A 17,500-nucleotide genomic window follows, 5' to 3' on the forward strand; every position below is an offset into this window, starting at 1 on the left:
CCCATGCGCAGCTCCTCTGAAACTTCCCTCTGCCCTTTGCGCATGCGCAGCTCGTTCTTCTGCCCTCCGCCCATGCGCACTGCCCAACTGTATGCCATCCCTTGCACTTCACGCACGCGCAGTGTCCACCCCTTCCCGCCCTCCGCACATGCGCACTGCCACCTCCGACGCCTCCTCCCGCCCTTCTTCCCTCCGCACATGCGCACTGCCCCGTCCCGACGCCTCCTTCCACCCTTCTTCCCTACGCAGCTCCTTCCTTCTTCCCTCCGCACATGCGCACTGCCCACTCTTCGCACATGCGCAGTTGGCAACCCTCCCTGCCCTTTGATCCTTCACACATGCACACCTCATCCTTGTGCCTTTCGCACATGCGCAGTGGGAAACCAAAACCACCCCTTAACTCTTCGCACATGCGCAGTGTCCACCGCGACGCCTCCTTCCGCCCTTCTTCCCAACGCAACTCCTCCCTCTGCCCTCTGCACATGCGCAGTGTCCACCCCTCCCTGCCCTCCGCCCATGCGCAGTGGCCAACCCTCCACTTCCCTTCGCCCATGCGCAGCTGCTCCTCTGAAACTTCCCTCTGCCCTTTGCGCATGCGCAGCTCGTTCCTCTGCCCTCCGCCCATGCGCAGTGGCCAACCCTCCGCTTCCCTTCGCCCATGTGCAGCTCCTCTGTAACGTCCCTCTGCCCTTTGCGTATGCGCAGCTCGTTCCTCTGCCCTCCGCACATGCGCAGTGGCCAACCTAAACCTCCGCTTTGCTCTTTGCACATGCGCTCCTCGCCCCTTCATACATGCGCAACGAGCCCCTTTCCCCTTCGCACATGCGCAGCTCATCCCTCTTCCCATCTGCACAGGCGCAAAGGGCAGAGGGAAGTTTCAGAGGAGCTGCGCATGGGCGAAGGGAAGCGGAGGGTTGGCCACTGCGCATGGGCGGAGGGCAAGGGATGGCATACAGTTGGGCAGTGCGCATGGGCGGAGGGCAGAGGAAGGAGCTGCGCATGCGCAAAGGGAAGTTTTCAGAGGAGCTGCGCATGGGCGGAGGGAAGCGGAGGGTTGGCCACTGCGCATGGGCGGAGGGCGGGGAGGGATGGACACCGCGCGTGCGCAAAGGGCAAGGGATGGCATACAGTTGGGCAGTGCGCATGGGCGGAGGGCAGAGGAAGGAGCTGCGCATGCGCAAAGGGAAGTTTCAGAGGAGCTGCGCATGGGCGGAGGGAAGCGGAGGGTTGGCCACTGCGCATGGGCGGAGGGCGGGGAGGGGTGGACACCGCGCGTGCGCGAAGGGCAAGGGATGGCATACAGTTGGGCAGTGCGCATGGGCGGAGGGCAGAGGAAGGAGCTGCGCATGCGCAAAGGGAAGTTTCAGAGGAGCTGCGCATGGGCGGAGGGAAGCGGAGGGTTGGCCACTGCGCATGGGCGGAGGGCGGGGAGGGGTGGACACCGCGCGTGCGCAAAGGGCAAGGATGGCATACAGTTGGGCAGTGCGCATGGGCGGAGGGCAGAGGAAGGAGCTGCGCATGCGCAAAGGGAAGTTTCAGAGGAGCTGGCGCATGGGCGGAGGGAAGCGGAGGGTTGGCCACTGCGCATGGGCGGAGGGCAAGGGATGGCATACAGTTGGGCAGTGCGCATGGGCGGAGGGCAGAGGAAGGAGCTGCGCATGCGCAAAGGGAAGTTTCAGAGGAGCTGTGCATGGGCGGAGGGAAGCGGAGGGTTGGCCACTGCGCATGGGCGGAGGGCGGGGAGGGGTGGACACCGCGCGTGCGCGAAGGGCAGGGGATGGCATACAGTTGGGCAGTGCGTATGGGCGGAGGGCAGAGGAAGGAGCTGCGCATGCGCAAAGGGAAGTTTCAGAGGAGCTGCGCATGGGCGGAGGGAAGCGGAGGGTTGGCCACTGCGCATGGGCGGAGGGTGGGGAGGGATGGACACCGCGCGTGCGCGAAGGGCAAGGGATGGCATACAGTTGGGAAGTGCGCATGGGCGGAGGGCAGAGGAAGGAGCTGCGCATGCGCAAAGGGAAGTTTCAGAGGAGCTGCGCATGGGCGGAGGGAAGCGGAGGGTTGGCCACTGCGCATGGGCGGAGGGCGGGGAGGGGTGGACACCGCGCGTGCGCGAAGGGCAAGGGATGGCATACAGTTGGGCAGTGCGCATGGGCGGAGGGCAGAGGAAGGAGCTGCGCATGCGCAAAGGGAAGTTTCAGAGGAGCTGCGCATGGGCGGAGGGAAGCGGAGGGTTGGCCACTGCGCATGGGCGGAGGGCGGGGAGGGGTGGACACCGCGCGTGCGCGAAGGGCAAGGGATGGCATACAGTTGGGCAGTGCGCATGGGCGGAGGGCAGAGGAAGGAGCTGCGCATGCGCAAAGGGAAGTTTCAGAGGAGCTGCGCATGGGCGGAGGGAAGCGGAGGGTTGGCCACTGCGCATGGGCGGAGGGCAAGGGATGGCATACAGTTGGGCAGTGCGCATGGGCGGAGGGCAGAGGAAGGAGCTGCGGATGCGCAAAGGGAAGTTTCAGAGGAGCTGCGCATGGGCGGAGGGAAGCGGAGGGTTGGCCACTGCGCATGGGCGGAGGGCAAGGGATGGCATACAGTTGGGCAGTGCGCATGGGCGGAGGGGCAGAGGAAGGAGCTGCGCATGCGCAAAGGGAAGTTTCAGAGGAGCTGCGCGTGGGCGGAGGGAAGCGGAGGGTTGGCCACTGCGCATGGGCGGGGAGGCGTGGACACTGTGCATGCGCGAAGGGCAGGGGATGGCATACAGTTGGGCCTTTGACCCTCCACACATGCGCATCTCACCCCTCTGCCCATGTGCAAGGATAAACTCAAACCACCCTTTAACCCTCTGCACATGCGCAGTGGGCACACCGACGCCTCCTTCCGCCTCTGCCGCTGCGAAAAACCACCTTCTCGGCCTCCGCGCCTGCGCACCGCGCAACCCGACGCCTCCTTCCGCCCTTCTCTCCCCGCGCAGCTCCTCCCTCTTCCCTCCGCGCCTGCGAAAAACCACCTTTTCGGCCTCCGCGCCTGCGCACCGCGCAACCCGACGCCGCCTCCCGCCCTTCTCCCCACGCACGCCGCTCCTCCGCGCCTGCGCTCTGATCACCCCTCCCTTCCCTTCGCCCTCCCGCCCATGCGCACTGCGCAACCCGACGCCTCCTGCCGCCCTTCTCCCCACGCACGCCGCTCCTCCGCGCCTGCGCACTGACCACCCCTCCCTTCCCTTCTCCCTCCCGCCCATGCGCACTGCGCAACCCGACGCCTCCTTGCCGCCCTTCTCCCCACTCAGGCCGCTCCTCCGCGCCTGCGCACTGGCCACCCCTCCCTTCCCATCGCCCTCCCGCCCATGCGCAGTGGGCAAACCGAAGCCTCGTCCGCCCTCTGCCGCTGCGAAAAACCACCTTCTTGGCCCCGCGCATGCGCACTGCGCGACCGAGCCTCCTTCCGCCCTTCTACCCCCTCCACGCCGCTCCTCCGCGCCTGCGCACTGGCCACCCCTCCCTTCCCTTCGCCCTCCCGCCCATGCGCACTGCGCAACCCGACGCCTCCTTCCGCCCTCTCTTCCCCTACCTTCTCGTACTGCCGCCTCAGGCGACGAACGCGGCCCGGCTCGGGTTCGAAAACCAAGACCTGCTCGGCCCTCAGCTCCGTCGCCCGGTCGCCGCCTCCGTAGGCCGCTTCCCCCTCGCGGAGCTCGACAATGACGATGCGCTCGGCGCGGAGGGTCCGGACGTCCGGCCGGGCCGCGTAGAGCTCGAGGAGGCCGGAGAGCGAGGCCGCCTTGGCCCGCTTCTGGGCCAGCAAGGCCCGCTGCCACTCCGGGCGAGGCGAGGGCTCCATGGCGGCAAGGCCTGAGGTGAGGAGGGAGGGGATTGGCTGGTCGGGTTGTCCGTCAAAGCGAGGGAGGCGGGGATTGGTCGGTTGGCGTCAAGCTCCGCCTACACGGGCTCGGGCCTGAGGAAAGGACGCGAGTTGAGGGAGGAAGGAAGGGGATTGGCTGGTCGGGTTGTCCGTCAAAGCGAGGGCGGCGGGGATTGGTTGGTTGGCGTCAAGCTCCGCCTACTAGGACGCGAGTTGAGGGAGGGAATGAAGGGGATTGGCTGTATGGGTTGTCCGTCAAAGCGAGGGAGGCGGGGATTGGCTGGTTGGCGTCAAGCTCCGCCTACTAGGACGAGTTGAGGGAGGGAAGGAAGGGGATTGGCTGGTTGGGTTGTCCGTCGAAGGCGAGGGAGGCGGGGATTGGTTGGTTGGCGTCAAGCTCCGCCTACTAGGACGCGAGTTGAGGGAGGAAAGGAAGGGGATTGGCTGGTTGGGTTGTCCGTCGAAGGCGAGGGCGGCGGGGATTGGTTGATTGGCGTCCAGCTCCGCCTACTAGGGCTCGGGCCTGAGGAAAGGAGGCGAGTTGAGGGAGGGAAGGAAGGGGATTGGCTGGTGGGGTTGTCCGTCAAAGCGAGGGAGGCGGGGATTGGTCGGTTGGCGTCCAGCTCCGCCTACTGGGGCTCGGGCCTGAGGAAAGGAGGCGAGTTGAGGGAGGGAAGGAAGGGGATTGGCTGGTCGGGTTGTCCGTCATAGACGAGGGAGGCGGGGATTGGCTGGTTGGCGTCCAGCTCCGCCTACTAGGACGCGAGTTGAGGGAGGAAAGGAAGGGGATTGGCTGGTCGGGTTGTCCGTCGAAGGCGAGGGAGGCGGGGATTGGCTGGTTGGCGTCAAGCTCCGCCTACTAGGACGAGTTGAGGGAGGGAAGGAAGGGGATTGGCTGGTCGGGTTGTCCGTCATAGACGAGGGAGGCGGGGATTGGCTGGTTGGCGTCAAGCTCCGCCTACTTGGTCGCGAGTTGAGGGAGGAAAGGAAGGGGATTGGCTGGTTGGGTTGTCCGTCGAAGGCGAGGGAGGCGGGGATTGGTCGGTTGGCGTCCAACTCCGCCTACTGGGGCTCGGGCCTGAGGAAAGGACGCGAGGAGAGGGTGGAAAGGAAGGGGATTGGCTGGTTGGGTTGTCCGTCGAAGGCGAGGGAGGCGGGGATTGGTTGGTTGGCGTCCAGCTCCGCCTACTTGGACGCGAGTTGAGGGAGGAAAGGAAGGGGATTGGCTGGTTGGGTTGTCCGTCGAAGGCGAGGGCGGCGGGGATTGGTTGGTTGGCGTCCAGCTCCGCCTACTCCGACTCGGGCCTGAGGAAAGGACGGGAGTTGAGGGAGGGAAGGAAGGGGATTGGCTGGTCGGGTTGTCCGTCAAAGCGAGGGAGGCGGGGATTGGTCGGTTGGCGTCCAGCTCCGCCTACTCGGGCTCGGACCTGAGGAAAGGAGGCGAGTTGAGGGAGGGAAGGAAGGGGATTGGCTGGCCGGGTTGTCCGTCATAGACGAGGGAGGCGGGGATTGGCTGGTTGGCGTCCAGCTCCGCCTACTAGGACGCGAGTTGAGGGAGGATAGAAAGGGGATTGGCTGGTTGGGTGTCCATCAGAGACGAGGCAGGCGGGGATTGGCTGGTTGGCGTCCAGCTCCGCCTACACGGGCTCGGGCCTGAGGAAAGGACGCGAGTTGAGGGAGGGAAGGAAGGGGATTGGCTGTATGGGTTGTCCGTCAAAGCGAGGGAGGCGGGGATTGGTTGGTTGGCGTCAAGCTCCGCCTACTAGGACGCGAGTTGAGGGAGGGAAGGAAGGGGATTGGCTGGTTGGGTTGTCCGTCGAAGGCGAGGGAGGCGGGAATTGGTTGGTTGGCGTCCAGCTCCGCCTGCTCGGGCTCGGGCCTGAGGAAAGGACGCGGGTTGAGGGAGGGAAGGAAGGGGATTGGCTGTATGGGTTGTCCGTCAAAGCGAGGGAGGCGGGGATTGGTTGGTTGGCGTCAAGCTCCGCCTACTAGGACGCGAGTTGAGGGAGGGAAGGAAGGGGATTGGCTGGTTGGGTTGTCCGTCGAAGCGAGGGAGGCGGGGATTGGTTGGTTGGCGTCAAGCTCCGCCTACTAGGACGCGAGTTGAGGGAGGAAAGGAAGGGGATTGGCTGGTTGGGTCGTCTGTCGAAGGCGAGGGAGGCGGGGATTGGTTGGTTGGCGTCCAGCTCCGCCTACTCGGGCTCGGGCCTGAGGAAAGGACGCGAGTTGAGGGAGGGAAGGAAGGGGATTGGCTGGTTGGGTTGTCCGTCGAAGGCGAGGGAGGCGGGGATTGGTAGGTTGGCGTCAAGCTCCGCCTACTAGGACGCGAGTTGAGGGAGGAAAGGAAGGGGATTGGCTGGTCGGGTTGTCCGTCATAGACGAGGGAGGCGGGGATTGGCTGGTTGGCGTCCAGCTCCGCCTACTAGGACGCGAGTTGAGGGAGGAAAGGAAGGGGATTGGCTGGTCGGGTTGTCCGTCGAAGGCGAGGGCGGCGGGGATTGGTTGGTTGGCGTCCAGCTCCGCCTACTCCGACTCGGGGCTGAGGAAAGGACGCGAGTTGAGGGAGGGAAGGAAGGGGATTGGCTGGTTGGCGTCAAGCTCCGCCTACGAGGGCCCGGGCCTGAGGAAAGGACGGGAGTTGAGGGAAGGAAGGGGATTGGCTGGTTGGCTTGTCCGTCGAAGGCGAGGGCGGCGGGGATTGGTTGGTTGGCGTCAAGCTCCGCCTACTAGGGCCCGGGCCTGAGGAAAGGACGCGAGTTGAGGGAGGAAAGGAAGGGGATTGGCTGGTTGGGTGGTCTGTCAAAGGCGAGGGCCAATGGGGAGCGGGGCAAGGCGCGAGGCTCCGCCCACTGGGTCGGGCCTCGCTTGGCTCACACTCCTTTTATAAGAGAAAAGACGCTCTGAGGTAGCTAGGGCGGGGATTGGGTGGATGAGGTTGTCTGTCAAAGAGGTGGGCCAATGGGAGGGGAGGAGGGCGGCGCGGATTGGCTCGATCGCGCGGCGCTCCGCCCACACTGGCTCGGAAGCGAAGGAGAGGATTGGCTGAAGGGGTTGTCTGTGAAAAGCCCGGGCCAATGGGGAGCGGGTCGCGTGGAAATGATCTGCGGGGATTGGCTGGCCGGAGCGACGCTCCGCCCACACCCCTTTCCCCATAGAAAAGCCGCTCTGAGGGCTCAAAGGAGATGATTGGCCGGTGGGCTGTCAGTCACGGATAGAGCGGCGCGGATTGGTTCTCTCGCCCGACGCTCCGCCCACAAGCGAATACCGCCTTTGCCTGGAGGGGCGGGCTCTGCCGTGAGCAAAGGAGCGGATTGGCTGACCTGGTTGATGGACAGTCGCGTCCAGCCAATAGGGGGGGCGGAAAGAGGAGCATCCGGCGCTGATTGGTCGGTTGGGGTTTCACGCCATCACCAGGGCCTGCGCAGGAGGCGCGACCTGATGACGAATGCGGAAGCGGCTCCTTTGGCAGCTGGTGGTTTTTGGCCATTCTTCCAATTTCTGAATTCCTATTTTTCCAGCTAAATTGGGGTAATATTGAAAGTATTAATTGGTTACTAGTGTTGTCGTTGTTCATTAATATCATTATTAATATTTATTAACGTTATTGTTATTAGTTGTTGTTATTATTATTATTATTATTGTTGTTGTTGTTATTATTATTATTATTATTATTATTACTAGTGTTGTCGTTGTTAATTAATATCATTATTAATATTTATTAATGTTATTGTTAGTTATTAGTTGTTGTTATTATTATTATTATTATTATTATTGTTATTTATTACATTAGCATCTTGGTGAGGGTTTTTTCTTGTTAATAATAGTTATGAACCCATATCAACAAACACGAATATACACATATATATATATATATATATACACACACACACACATGAATATAAACACACACACGGTTATATATATATATATATATATATACATATATATATGCGTGTGTGTGTGTGTGTATATGTATATGTATATATAGATATGCATATATACAGACACCCAAATAAACACACACACATGTACACACTCACATACATATATATATATATATATATATATACACTTACATGAATATATACACACACACACACACATATATATATATACATACAGACACGCAAATAAACACACAGACATATACACACTCACATACATATATATACACACACACTTACATGAATATACACACACACACACACACACACATATATATATATATACATACAGACACGCAAATAAACACACACACATATACACACTCACATACATATATATATATACACACACATACATGAATATACACACACACTTACATGAATATATATACACATACACACACACACACGCACACATATATATATATATACATACAGACACGCAAATAAACACACACACATATACACACTCACATACATATATATATACACACACACATACATGAATATACACACACACTGACATGAATATATACACACACACACACACATATACACACTCACATACATATATATACACACACATACATGAATATGCATATACACTTACATGAATATACACACACACACACACACACACATATATATACACACTCACATACATATATATACACACACATACATGAATATACACACACACTTACATGAATACACACACACACACACACACACACATATACACAATCACATACATATACACACACACACTTACATGAATATATATATATACACACACACACACACACACACACACATATGTATATATGTGTGTGTGTATATATATATATATATATATATGCATATATACAGACACCCAAATAAACACACACACACATATACACACTCACATACATATATATATATACACACACACATACATGAATATACACACACACACACACACACATATACACACTCACATACATATACACACACACACTTACATGAATATATATATATACACACACACACACACACACACACACACATATGTATATATGTGTGTGTGTATATATATATATATATATATATGCATATATACAGACACCCAAATAAACACACACACATATACACACTCACATACATATATATATATACACACACACTTACATGAATATACACACACACACACACATATACACACTCACATACATATATATACACACACATACATGAATATACACACACACACTTACATGAATATATACACACACACACACACACACATATATATACACACACATACATGAATATACACACACACACTTACATGAATATATACACACACACACACACACACATATATACACACTCACATACATATACACACACACACTTACATGAATATATATATACACACACACACACACACACACACATGTATATATGTGTGTGTATATATATATATATATATGCGCATATATACAGACACCCAATTAAACACACTCACATACATATATATATATATACACACACATACATGAATATACACACACACTTACATGAATACACACACACACACACACACATATATACACACTCACATACATATACACACACACACTTACATGAATATATATATATATATATATATACACACACACACACATATGTATATATGTGTGTGTGTATATATATATATATATATATATGCATATATACAGACACCCAATTAAACACACACACATATACACACTCACATACATATATATATATATACACACACATACATACATGAATAGATACACACACTTACATGAATATACACACACACACACACACACATTTACACACTCACATACATATATATACACACACATACATGAATATACACACACACATACATGAATATACACACACACTTACATGAATATACACACACACTTACATGAATACACACACACACACACACACACACACATATATACACACTCACATACATATACACACACACACTTACATGAATATATATATATATACACACACACACACATATACACACTCACATACATATATATACACACACTTACATGAATATACACACACTTACATGAATATACACACACACATACATGAATATACACACACACTTACATGAATATACACACACACTTACATGAATACACACACACAACACACACACACACATATATACACACTCACATACATATACACACACACACTTACATGAATATATATATATATACACACACACACACATATACACACTCACATACATATATATACACACACTTACATGAATATACACACACTTACATGAATATATATATATATATACACAAACACATACACACACATTCGGATCATTCGGATTATTCTTCGGATAATTATTTGGATTATTCTTCGGATAATTATTCGGATTATTCTTCAGATTATCATTCTGATTATCATTCTGATTATTATTCGGATTATTCTTCGGATTAGTCTTCGGATAATTATTCGGATTATTCTTCGGATTATCATTCTGATTATCATTCTGATTATTATTCGGATTATTCTTCGGATTAGTCTTCGGATTATTCTTCGGATAATTATTCAGATTATTCTTCGGATTATCATTCAGATTATCATTCTGATTATCATTCTGATTATTCTTCGGATAATTCTTCGGATTATTCTTCGGATAATTATTCGGATTATTCTTCGGATTATCATTCTGATTATCATTCTGATTATTATTCGGATTAGTCCGGATTATTCTTCGGATAATTATTCGGATTATTCTTCGGATAGTTATTCGGATTATTCTTCGGATAATTATTCAGATTATCATTCTGATTATCATTCGGATTATTCTTCGGATTATTCTTCGGATTATCATTCAGATTATCATTCTGATTATCATTCGGATTATTCTTCGGATTATTCTTCGGATAATTATTCGGATTATCATTCGGATTATTATTCGGATTATTCTTCGGGTAATTATTCGGATTAGTCCTTCGGATAATTATTCGGATTATTCTTCGGATAATTATTCGGATTATTCTTCGGATTATCATTCAGATTATCATTCGGATTATTCTTCGGATTATTCTTTGGATAATTATTCGGATTATTCTTCGGATTATCATTCTGATTATCATTCTGATTATACTTCGGATAATTATTCGGATTATTCCTCGGATTGTCATTCTGATTATTATTCGGATTATTCTTCGGATTATCATTCAGATTATCATTCTGATTATTATTCGGATTATTCTTCGGATAATTATTCGAATTATTCTTCGGATTATCATTCAGATTATCATTCTGATTATTCTTCGGATAATTATTCGGATTATTCTTCAGATTATCATTCTGATTATCATTCAGATTATCATTCTGATTATTATTCGGATTATTCTTCGGATTAGTCTTCGGATTATTCTTCGGATAATCATTCGGATTAGTCTTCGGATTATTCTTCGGATTATCATTCAGATTATCATTCTGATTATTATTCGGATTATTCTTCGGATTAGTCTTCGGATTATTCTTCGGATAATTATTCGCATAATTATTCGGATTATTCTTCGGATAATTCTTCGGATTATTCTTCGGATTATCATTCAGATTATCATTCTGATTATTATTCGGATTATTCTTCGGATTATTCTTCGGATTATCATTCAGATTATCATTCTGATTATTCTTCGGATTATCATTCAGATTATCATTCAGATTATCATTCTGATTATTCTTCGGATTATTCTTCGGATTATCATTCTGATTATTCTTCGGATTATCATTCTGATTATCATTCTGATTATTCTTCGGATAATTATTCAGATTATTCTTCTTCCTTCCCAGATGTCCTCCCAGCGCCGCCTCCTCCTCCTTTTCGGCAGCCAATCGGGGACGGCCGAGGATTTCGCCCAGCGAATCGGGCGCCAGGCGGAAAGGCGCCGCTTCCGGGTCCGAGTCGACGCCTTGGACGCCTATCCGGTGGTGAGTTCGAATCCCGCTTGCGCCGAATGACGTAGTCCCTGAGCATGCGCAGACTTGAAACCGTTTTTCCTTTTTTCTCTCCCGGTTTTTCCTTTTTTTCTCCATTTTCTCCTTCTTCTTTCTCTCCCGATTTTTCCTTTTTTTCTCCATTTTCTCCCTATTTTTCCTTCTTTTTCTCTCCCTTTTTCCCTTCTTTTCCCCTTTTTTCCTCCTTCACCCCTTTTTCCCCTCCCTTTTCCCCTTCTTTTCTCTCTCCCTTTTTTCCTTCTTTTTCTCTCCCTTTTCCCCCTCCCTTCTTTCCTTCTTTTTCCCCTTCTTTTTCTCTCCCTTTTTTCCTTCTTTTTTTTCTCCCTTTCCCCCCTTTCCCCCCTCCTTTTCCCCCTTCTTTTCTCCTTCCTTTTTTCGTTAATTTTCTCCCTATTTTTCTGTTTCTTCCCTATTTTTCCTTTTTTTCTCCCTTTTTTCCTTCTTTTTCTCTCCCTTTTCCCCCTACCCTTTTTTCCTTTTTCCCCTTCTTTTTCTCTCCCTTTTTTCCTTCTTTTTTTCTCCCTTTTCCCCCTTTCCCCCTCCCGTTTCCCCTTCTTTTCTCTCTCCCTTTTTTCCTTCTTTTTTCTCTCCCTTTTCCCCCTCCCTTCTTTCCTTCTTTTTCCCCTTCTTTTTCTCTCCCTTTTTTCCTTCTTTTTTTTCTCCCTTTCCCCCCTTTCCCCCCTCCTTTTCCCCCTTCTTTTCTCCTTCCTTTTTTCGTTAATTTTCTCCCTATTTTTCTGTTTTCTCTCCTATTTTTCCTTTTTTTCTCCCTTTTTTCCTTCTTTTTTCTCTCCCTTTTCCCCCTACCCTTTTTTCCCTTTTCCCCTTCTTTTCTCTCTCCTTTTTTCCTTCTTTTTTCTCTCCCTTTTCCCTCCCTTTTTCCTTCTTTTCCCCTTCTTTTTCTCTCCCTTTTTTCCTCCCTTTTCCCCCCTTTTCCCCTCCCTTTTCCTTCTTTTTCTTTTTCCCTTTTCTTTCCCCTCCCCTTCTTTTCTCTCTCCCTTTTTCCCTTCTTTTCTCCTTCCTTTTTCCTTTCTCTTCCCTTTTTTTTTCTTTCCCCCTCCCTTTTCCTTCTTTTCTCCTTCCTTTTTCCTTTATTTCTCTCCCTATTTTCCTTTTCTCTCCCTTTTTTCCTTCTTTTTTCTCCTTTTTTCCTCCTTTTTCCCCTTTCCCCCCTCCTTTTCCCCTTCTTTTCTCTCTCCCTTTTCCCCTTCTTTTCTCCTTCCTTTTTTCATTTATTTTTCTCCCTATTTTTCATTTTTTCTCTCCCTGTTTTTCCTTCCCCCCCTTCTTTTTTCCCTCCCTTTCCCCCTTTTCCCCTCCCCCTTTTCCCTTCTTTTCCCCCTTCTTTTTCTCTCCCTTTTTCCTCCCTTTTCCCCCTTTTCCCCCTCCCTTTCCCCCTTCTTTTCTCTTTCCCTTTTTTCCTTCTTTTCTCCTTCATTTTTCCTTTATTTCTCTCCGTATTTTTCCTTTTCCCCCTTCTTTCCCCCCTCCCTTTTCCCCTTCTTTTCTCTCTCCCTTTTTCCCTTCTTTTCTCCTTCCTTTTTTTCCTTTATTTCTCTCCCTATTTTTCCTTTATTTCTCTCCCTATTTTTCCTTTTCCCCCTTCTTTTTTCCCTTCCTTTTCCCCTTCTTTCCCCCCTCCCTTTCCCCCTTTTCCCCTCTTCCTCATCCGGTGGTGAGTGCGAATTACACCAATTGATCTAGTTCCTGAGCATGCGCAGAGTTCAAACGTTTTCCCTATTTTTCTGCTTTTCTCAGGCCAACCTGATCGAGGAGCCGCTGGCGATTTTCGTCTGCGCCACCACAGGGCAGGGAGACCCGCCGGATAACATGAAGGTTGGGAAAAATAATATATAATGTTATTTATATATTATTTATATATAACATTATTAATATATTTGTATTAAAATATTTGTATATTTATTTATATTTATGTTTGTGTGTGTGTGTGTGTATATATATATATTCTATACAAATAAATATTTGTATATTTATTCATATTTATATTTGTGTATATATATATATATATATATATATTCTATACAAATAAATATTTGTATATTTATTTATATTTATACTTGTGTGTGTGTATATATATATATATATATATACAAATAAATATTTGTATATTTATTTATATTTATATTTGTGTCTATATATATATATATTCTATACAAATAAATATTTGTATATATTTATATTTGTGTGTGTGTATATATATATTCTATACAAATAAATATTTGTATATTTATTTATATCTATATTTGTGTATGTATATATATATATATGAGTGCTTTTTAATTTATTCAAACTCCATTGATGGCATTGGGTTTATTTATTAACCTTTGAGACATTTAATGTATTCAGTATTATAGATTGTAATTTGTAAAATGTTATTTATAACAAGTTTCTATATAAATAGAAATCGAAATCAATATATATGTATATATATTTGTATATTTATTTATATTTATATTTGTATATTTATTTATATTTATATTTGTGTGTATGTGTGTATATGTATATATATATATTCTATACAAATAAATATTTGTATATTTATTAATATTTATATTTGTGTGTGTATATGTATGTATATATATATATATATATATATATATATATATGTGCTTTTTAATTTATTCAAACTCCATTGATGGAATTGGATTTATTTATTAGCCTTTGAGACATTTAATGTATTCAATATTATAGACTGTAATTTGTAAAATGTTATTTATATCGAGTTTCTATAGAAATAGAAATCAAAATAAATATATATGTATATATATTTGTATATTTATTTATATTTGTGTGTATATATATATGTGTGTGTGTGTATATATATATATATATATACACACACACAATTTATTTTAATTCAATTTATATTATTTAATTTAATTTAATTTTAATTTCTTCAAACTCCATTAATGGAATGGAATGGAATGTATTTAATATATTTAATTGAGAAAATGTTCTTTATATCCAGTTTTTCTATATATAAAATCCCGTCTCCTTCTTTTCCCGCCCTCCGGAAAAAAACCCAGAATTTCTGGAGGTTCCTCTTCCGGAAAAACCTGCCTCCCACTTCCTCTCTCCCGGTTGGATTACGCCGTTGTGGGTCTGGGCGATTCCTCGTACCCCAAGTAAGTCCGGGGGGAAATGGGAAAAAATGGGGGGAAATGGGGAAAAAATGGGGAAATCCTTTGGGAAATTGGAAAAAATGGGGAAATCTGGGGGAAAATGGGGGGGGAAATGGGGAAATCCGCGGGGAAATGGGAAAAAATGGGGGGAAATGGGGAAATCCGGGGGGAAATGGGAAAAAATGGGGAAATATGGGGGGAAATTGGGGGGAAAAATGGGGGGAAATGGGGAAAAAATGGGGAAATCCGGGGGGAAAATTGGGGGGGAAATGGGGGAAATTGGGGGGGAAATGGGGAAATCTGTTGGGAAATTGGAAAAAGTCTGGGGGGAAATGGGAAAAAAATGGGGGGAAATGGGAAAAAAATGGGGAAAACCGGGGGGAAATTGGGGGGGAAATGGGGAAATCCGGGGGGAAATTGGAAAAAATGGGGAAATCTGGGGGGAAATTGGGGAAAAAATGGGGAAATCCGGGGGGAAATTGGGGGGAAAATGGGGAAATCTGGGGGGAAATTGGGGGAAAAAATGGGGAAATCTGTTGGGAAATGGGGAAAAATGGGGGGAAATGGGGAAAAATGGGGAAATCTGGGGGAAAATGGGGGGGAAATGGGGAAATCTGGGGGAAATTGGGGAAAAAATGGAGAAATCCGTTGGGAAATTGGAAAAAAATGGGGAAATCTGGGGGGAAATTGGGGAAAAATGGGGGGAAATGGGAAAAAAATGGGGGGAAATGGGAAAAAATGGTGAAATCCGTTGGTAAATTGGAAAAAAATGGGGAAATCTGGGGGAAAATGGGGGGGGGGGAATGGGGAAATCCGGGGGGAAATGGGAAAAAATGGGGAAATATGGGGGGAAATTGGGGGGGGGAAATGGGAAAAAAATGGGGAAATCCGGGGGGAAATGGGAAAAAATGGGGGGAAATTGGGGGAAAAAATGGGGAAATCCGGGGGGAAATTGGGGGGGAAATGGGGGAAATTGGGGGGGAAATGGGGAAATCTGTTGGGAAATTGGAAAAAGTCTGGGGGGAAATGGGAAAAAAATGGGCGGAAATGGGAAAAAAATGGGGAAAACCGGGGGGAAATTGGGGGAAAAATGGGGAAATCCGGGGGGAAATTGGGGGAAAAATGGGGAAATCCGGGGGGAAATTGGGGGAAAAATGGGGAAATCTGGGGGGAAATTGGGGGAAAAAATGGGGAAATCTGGGGGGAAATCCGGGGGGAAATTGGAAAAAATGGGGAAATCTGGGGGGAAAATGGGGGGGGAAATGGGGAAATCTGGGGGGAAATTGGGGAAAAAATGGGGAAATCCGTTGGGAAATTGGAAAAAATGGGGAAATCTGGGGGGAAATTGGGGAAAAAATGGGGGGAAATGGGGAAAAAATGGGGGAAATGGGAAAAAAATGGTGAAATCCGTTGGTAAATTGGAAAAAAATGGGGAAATCTGGGGGAAAATGGGGGGGGGAATGGGGAAATCCGGGGGAAATTGGAAAAAATGGGGAAATCTGGGGGGAAATTGGGGGAAAAATGGGGAAATCCGTTGGGAAATTGGAAAAAAATGGGGAAATCTGGGGGGAAATTGGGGAAAAAATGGGGGGAAATGTGGAAAAAATGGGGAAATCCGTTGGGAAATTGGAAAAAGTCTGGGGGGAAATGGGAAAAAAATGGGGGGAAATGGGAAAAAAATGGGGAAATCCGTTGGGAAATTGGAAAAAGTCTGGGGGGAAATGGGGAAATCCGTTGGGAATTGGAAAAAATGGGGAAATCCGGGGGGAAAATTGGGGAAAAAATGGGGAAATCTGGGGGGAAATGGGGAAATCCGGGGGGGAAATTGGGGAAAAAATGGGGAGATCTGGGGGGAAATTGGGGGAAAAATGAGGAAATCTGGGAGGAAATTGGGGAAAAAATGGGGAAATCTGGGGGGAAATTGGGGAAAAAATGGGGAAATCCATTGGGAAATTGGGGGAAAAATGGGGAGATCTGGGGGGAAATTGGGGAAAAAATGAGGAAATCTGGGGGGAAATTGGGGAAAAATGGGGAAATCCGTTGGGAAATTGGGGAAAAAATGGGGAAATCTGGTGAGAAATTGGGGGGGAAATGGGGAAATCCGGGGGGAAATTGGAAAAAATGGGGAAATCTGGGGGGAAATTGGGGGGAAAATGGGGAGATCTGGGGGAAATTGGGGAAAAAATGAGGAAATCTGGGGGGAAATTGGGGAAAAATGGGGAAATCCGTTGGGAAATTGGGAAAAAATGGGGAAATCTGGTGAGAAATTGGGGGGGAAATGGGGAAATCCGGGGGGAAATTGGGGGAAAAATGGGGAAATCTGGGGGGAAATTGGGGGAAAAATGGGGAAATCTGGAGAAAAATTGGAAAAAAATGGGAAAATCCGGGGGAAATTCTCTTTTTTCTTCCCTCTCCAGGTTTAATTTTGTGGCCAAAAAACTACACAAGAGGCTTTGCCAGTTGGGCGGCTGCCCGTTGCTTCCGCCCGCTTTTGGGGGACGACCAGCACGATTTGGGGTGAGT

At 48.1% G+C, this 17,500-nt stretch overlaps 2 protein-coding genes and 2 long non-coding RNA genes across 4 annotated transcripts in view; 2 read left to right on the plus strand and 2 right to left on the minus strand.

The window, feature by feature from the left end:
• Positions 1 to 815, minus strand: part of LOC308469005 — a 1,097-nt gene extending 282 nt beyond the window's left edge. The window contains exons 1-2 of the long non-coding RNA XR_013981969.1: positions 498 to 815; positions 1 to 14 (exon numbers count right to left, since the gene is read on the minus strand). The exon at positions 1 to 14 is cut by the window's left edge and continues 51 nt beyond it. This is a non-coding gene — a long non-coding RNA (uncharacterized lncRNA). The remainder of the gene's footprint in view (positions 15 to 497) is intronic.
• Positions 1 to 3,843, minus strand: part of LOC308469003 (uncharacterized protein) — a 5,980-nt gene extending 2,137 nt beyond the window's left edge. The window contains exon 1 of the mRNA XM_081024325.1: positions 3,559 to 3,843. Within this exon, the coding sequence (XP_080880451.1) occupies positions 3,559 to 3,828 (270 nt within the window). The 5' untranslated portion in view covers positions 3,829 to 3,843. The remainder of the gene's footprint in view (positions 1 to 3,558) is intronic.
• On the plus strand, positions 1,030 to 1,455 carry LOC308469002. Its single transcript, XR_013981968.1, has 3 exons — positions 1,030 to 1,053; positions 1,197 to 1,261; positions 1,370 to 1,455. It is a non-coding gene; the product is annotated as an uncharacterized lncRNA (long non-coding RNA).
• Positions 3,844 to 6,689: 2,846 nt separating the features above from the next.
• Positions 6,690 to 17,500, plus strand: part of LOC308469004 (NADPH-dependent diflavin oxidoreductase 1-like) — a gene marked incomplete at its 3' end in the record, with an annotated part of 14,843 nt that continues 4,032 nt past the window's right edge. Inside the window, 7 exon segments of the mRNA XM_081024326.1 lie at positions 6,690 to 6,754; positions 11,670 to 11,807; positions 13,593 to 13,670; positions 14,882 to 14,926; positions 14,928 to 14,980; positions 17,395 to 17,467; positions 17,469 to 17,494. Coding sequence (XP_080880452.1) covers positions 11,670 to 11,807; positions 13,593 to 13,670; positions 14,882 to 14,926; positions 14,928 to 14,980; positions 17,395 to 17,467; positions 17,469 to 17,494 — 413 coding nt within the window.

The sequence above is a fragment of the Podarcis pityusensis genome (genome assembly GCF_964106645.2).
Source record: "Podarcis pityusensis genome assembly, contig: HAP1_SCAFFOLD_623, whole genome shotgun sequence".
Classification (NCBI taxonomy): domain Eukaryota; kingdom Metazoa; phylum Chordata; class Lepidosauria; order Squamata; family Lacertidae; genus Podarcis; species Podarcis pityusensis.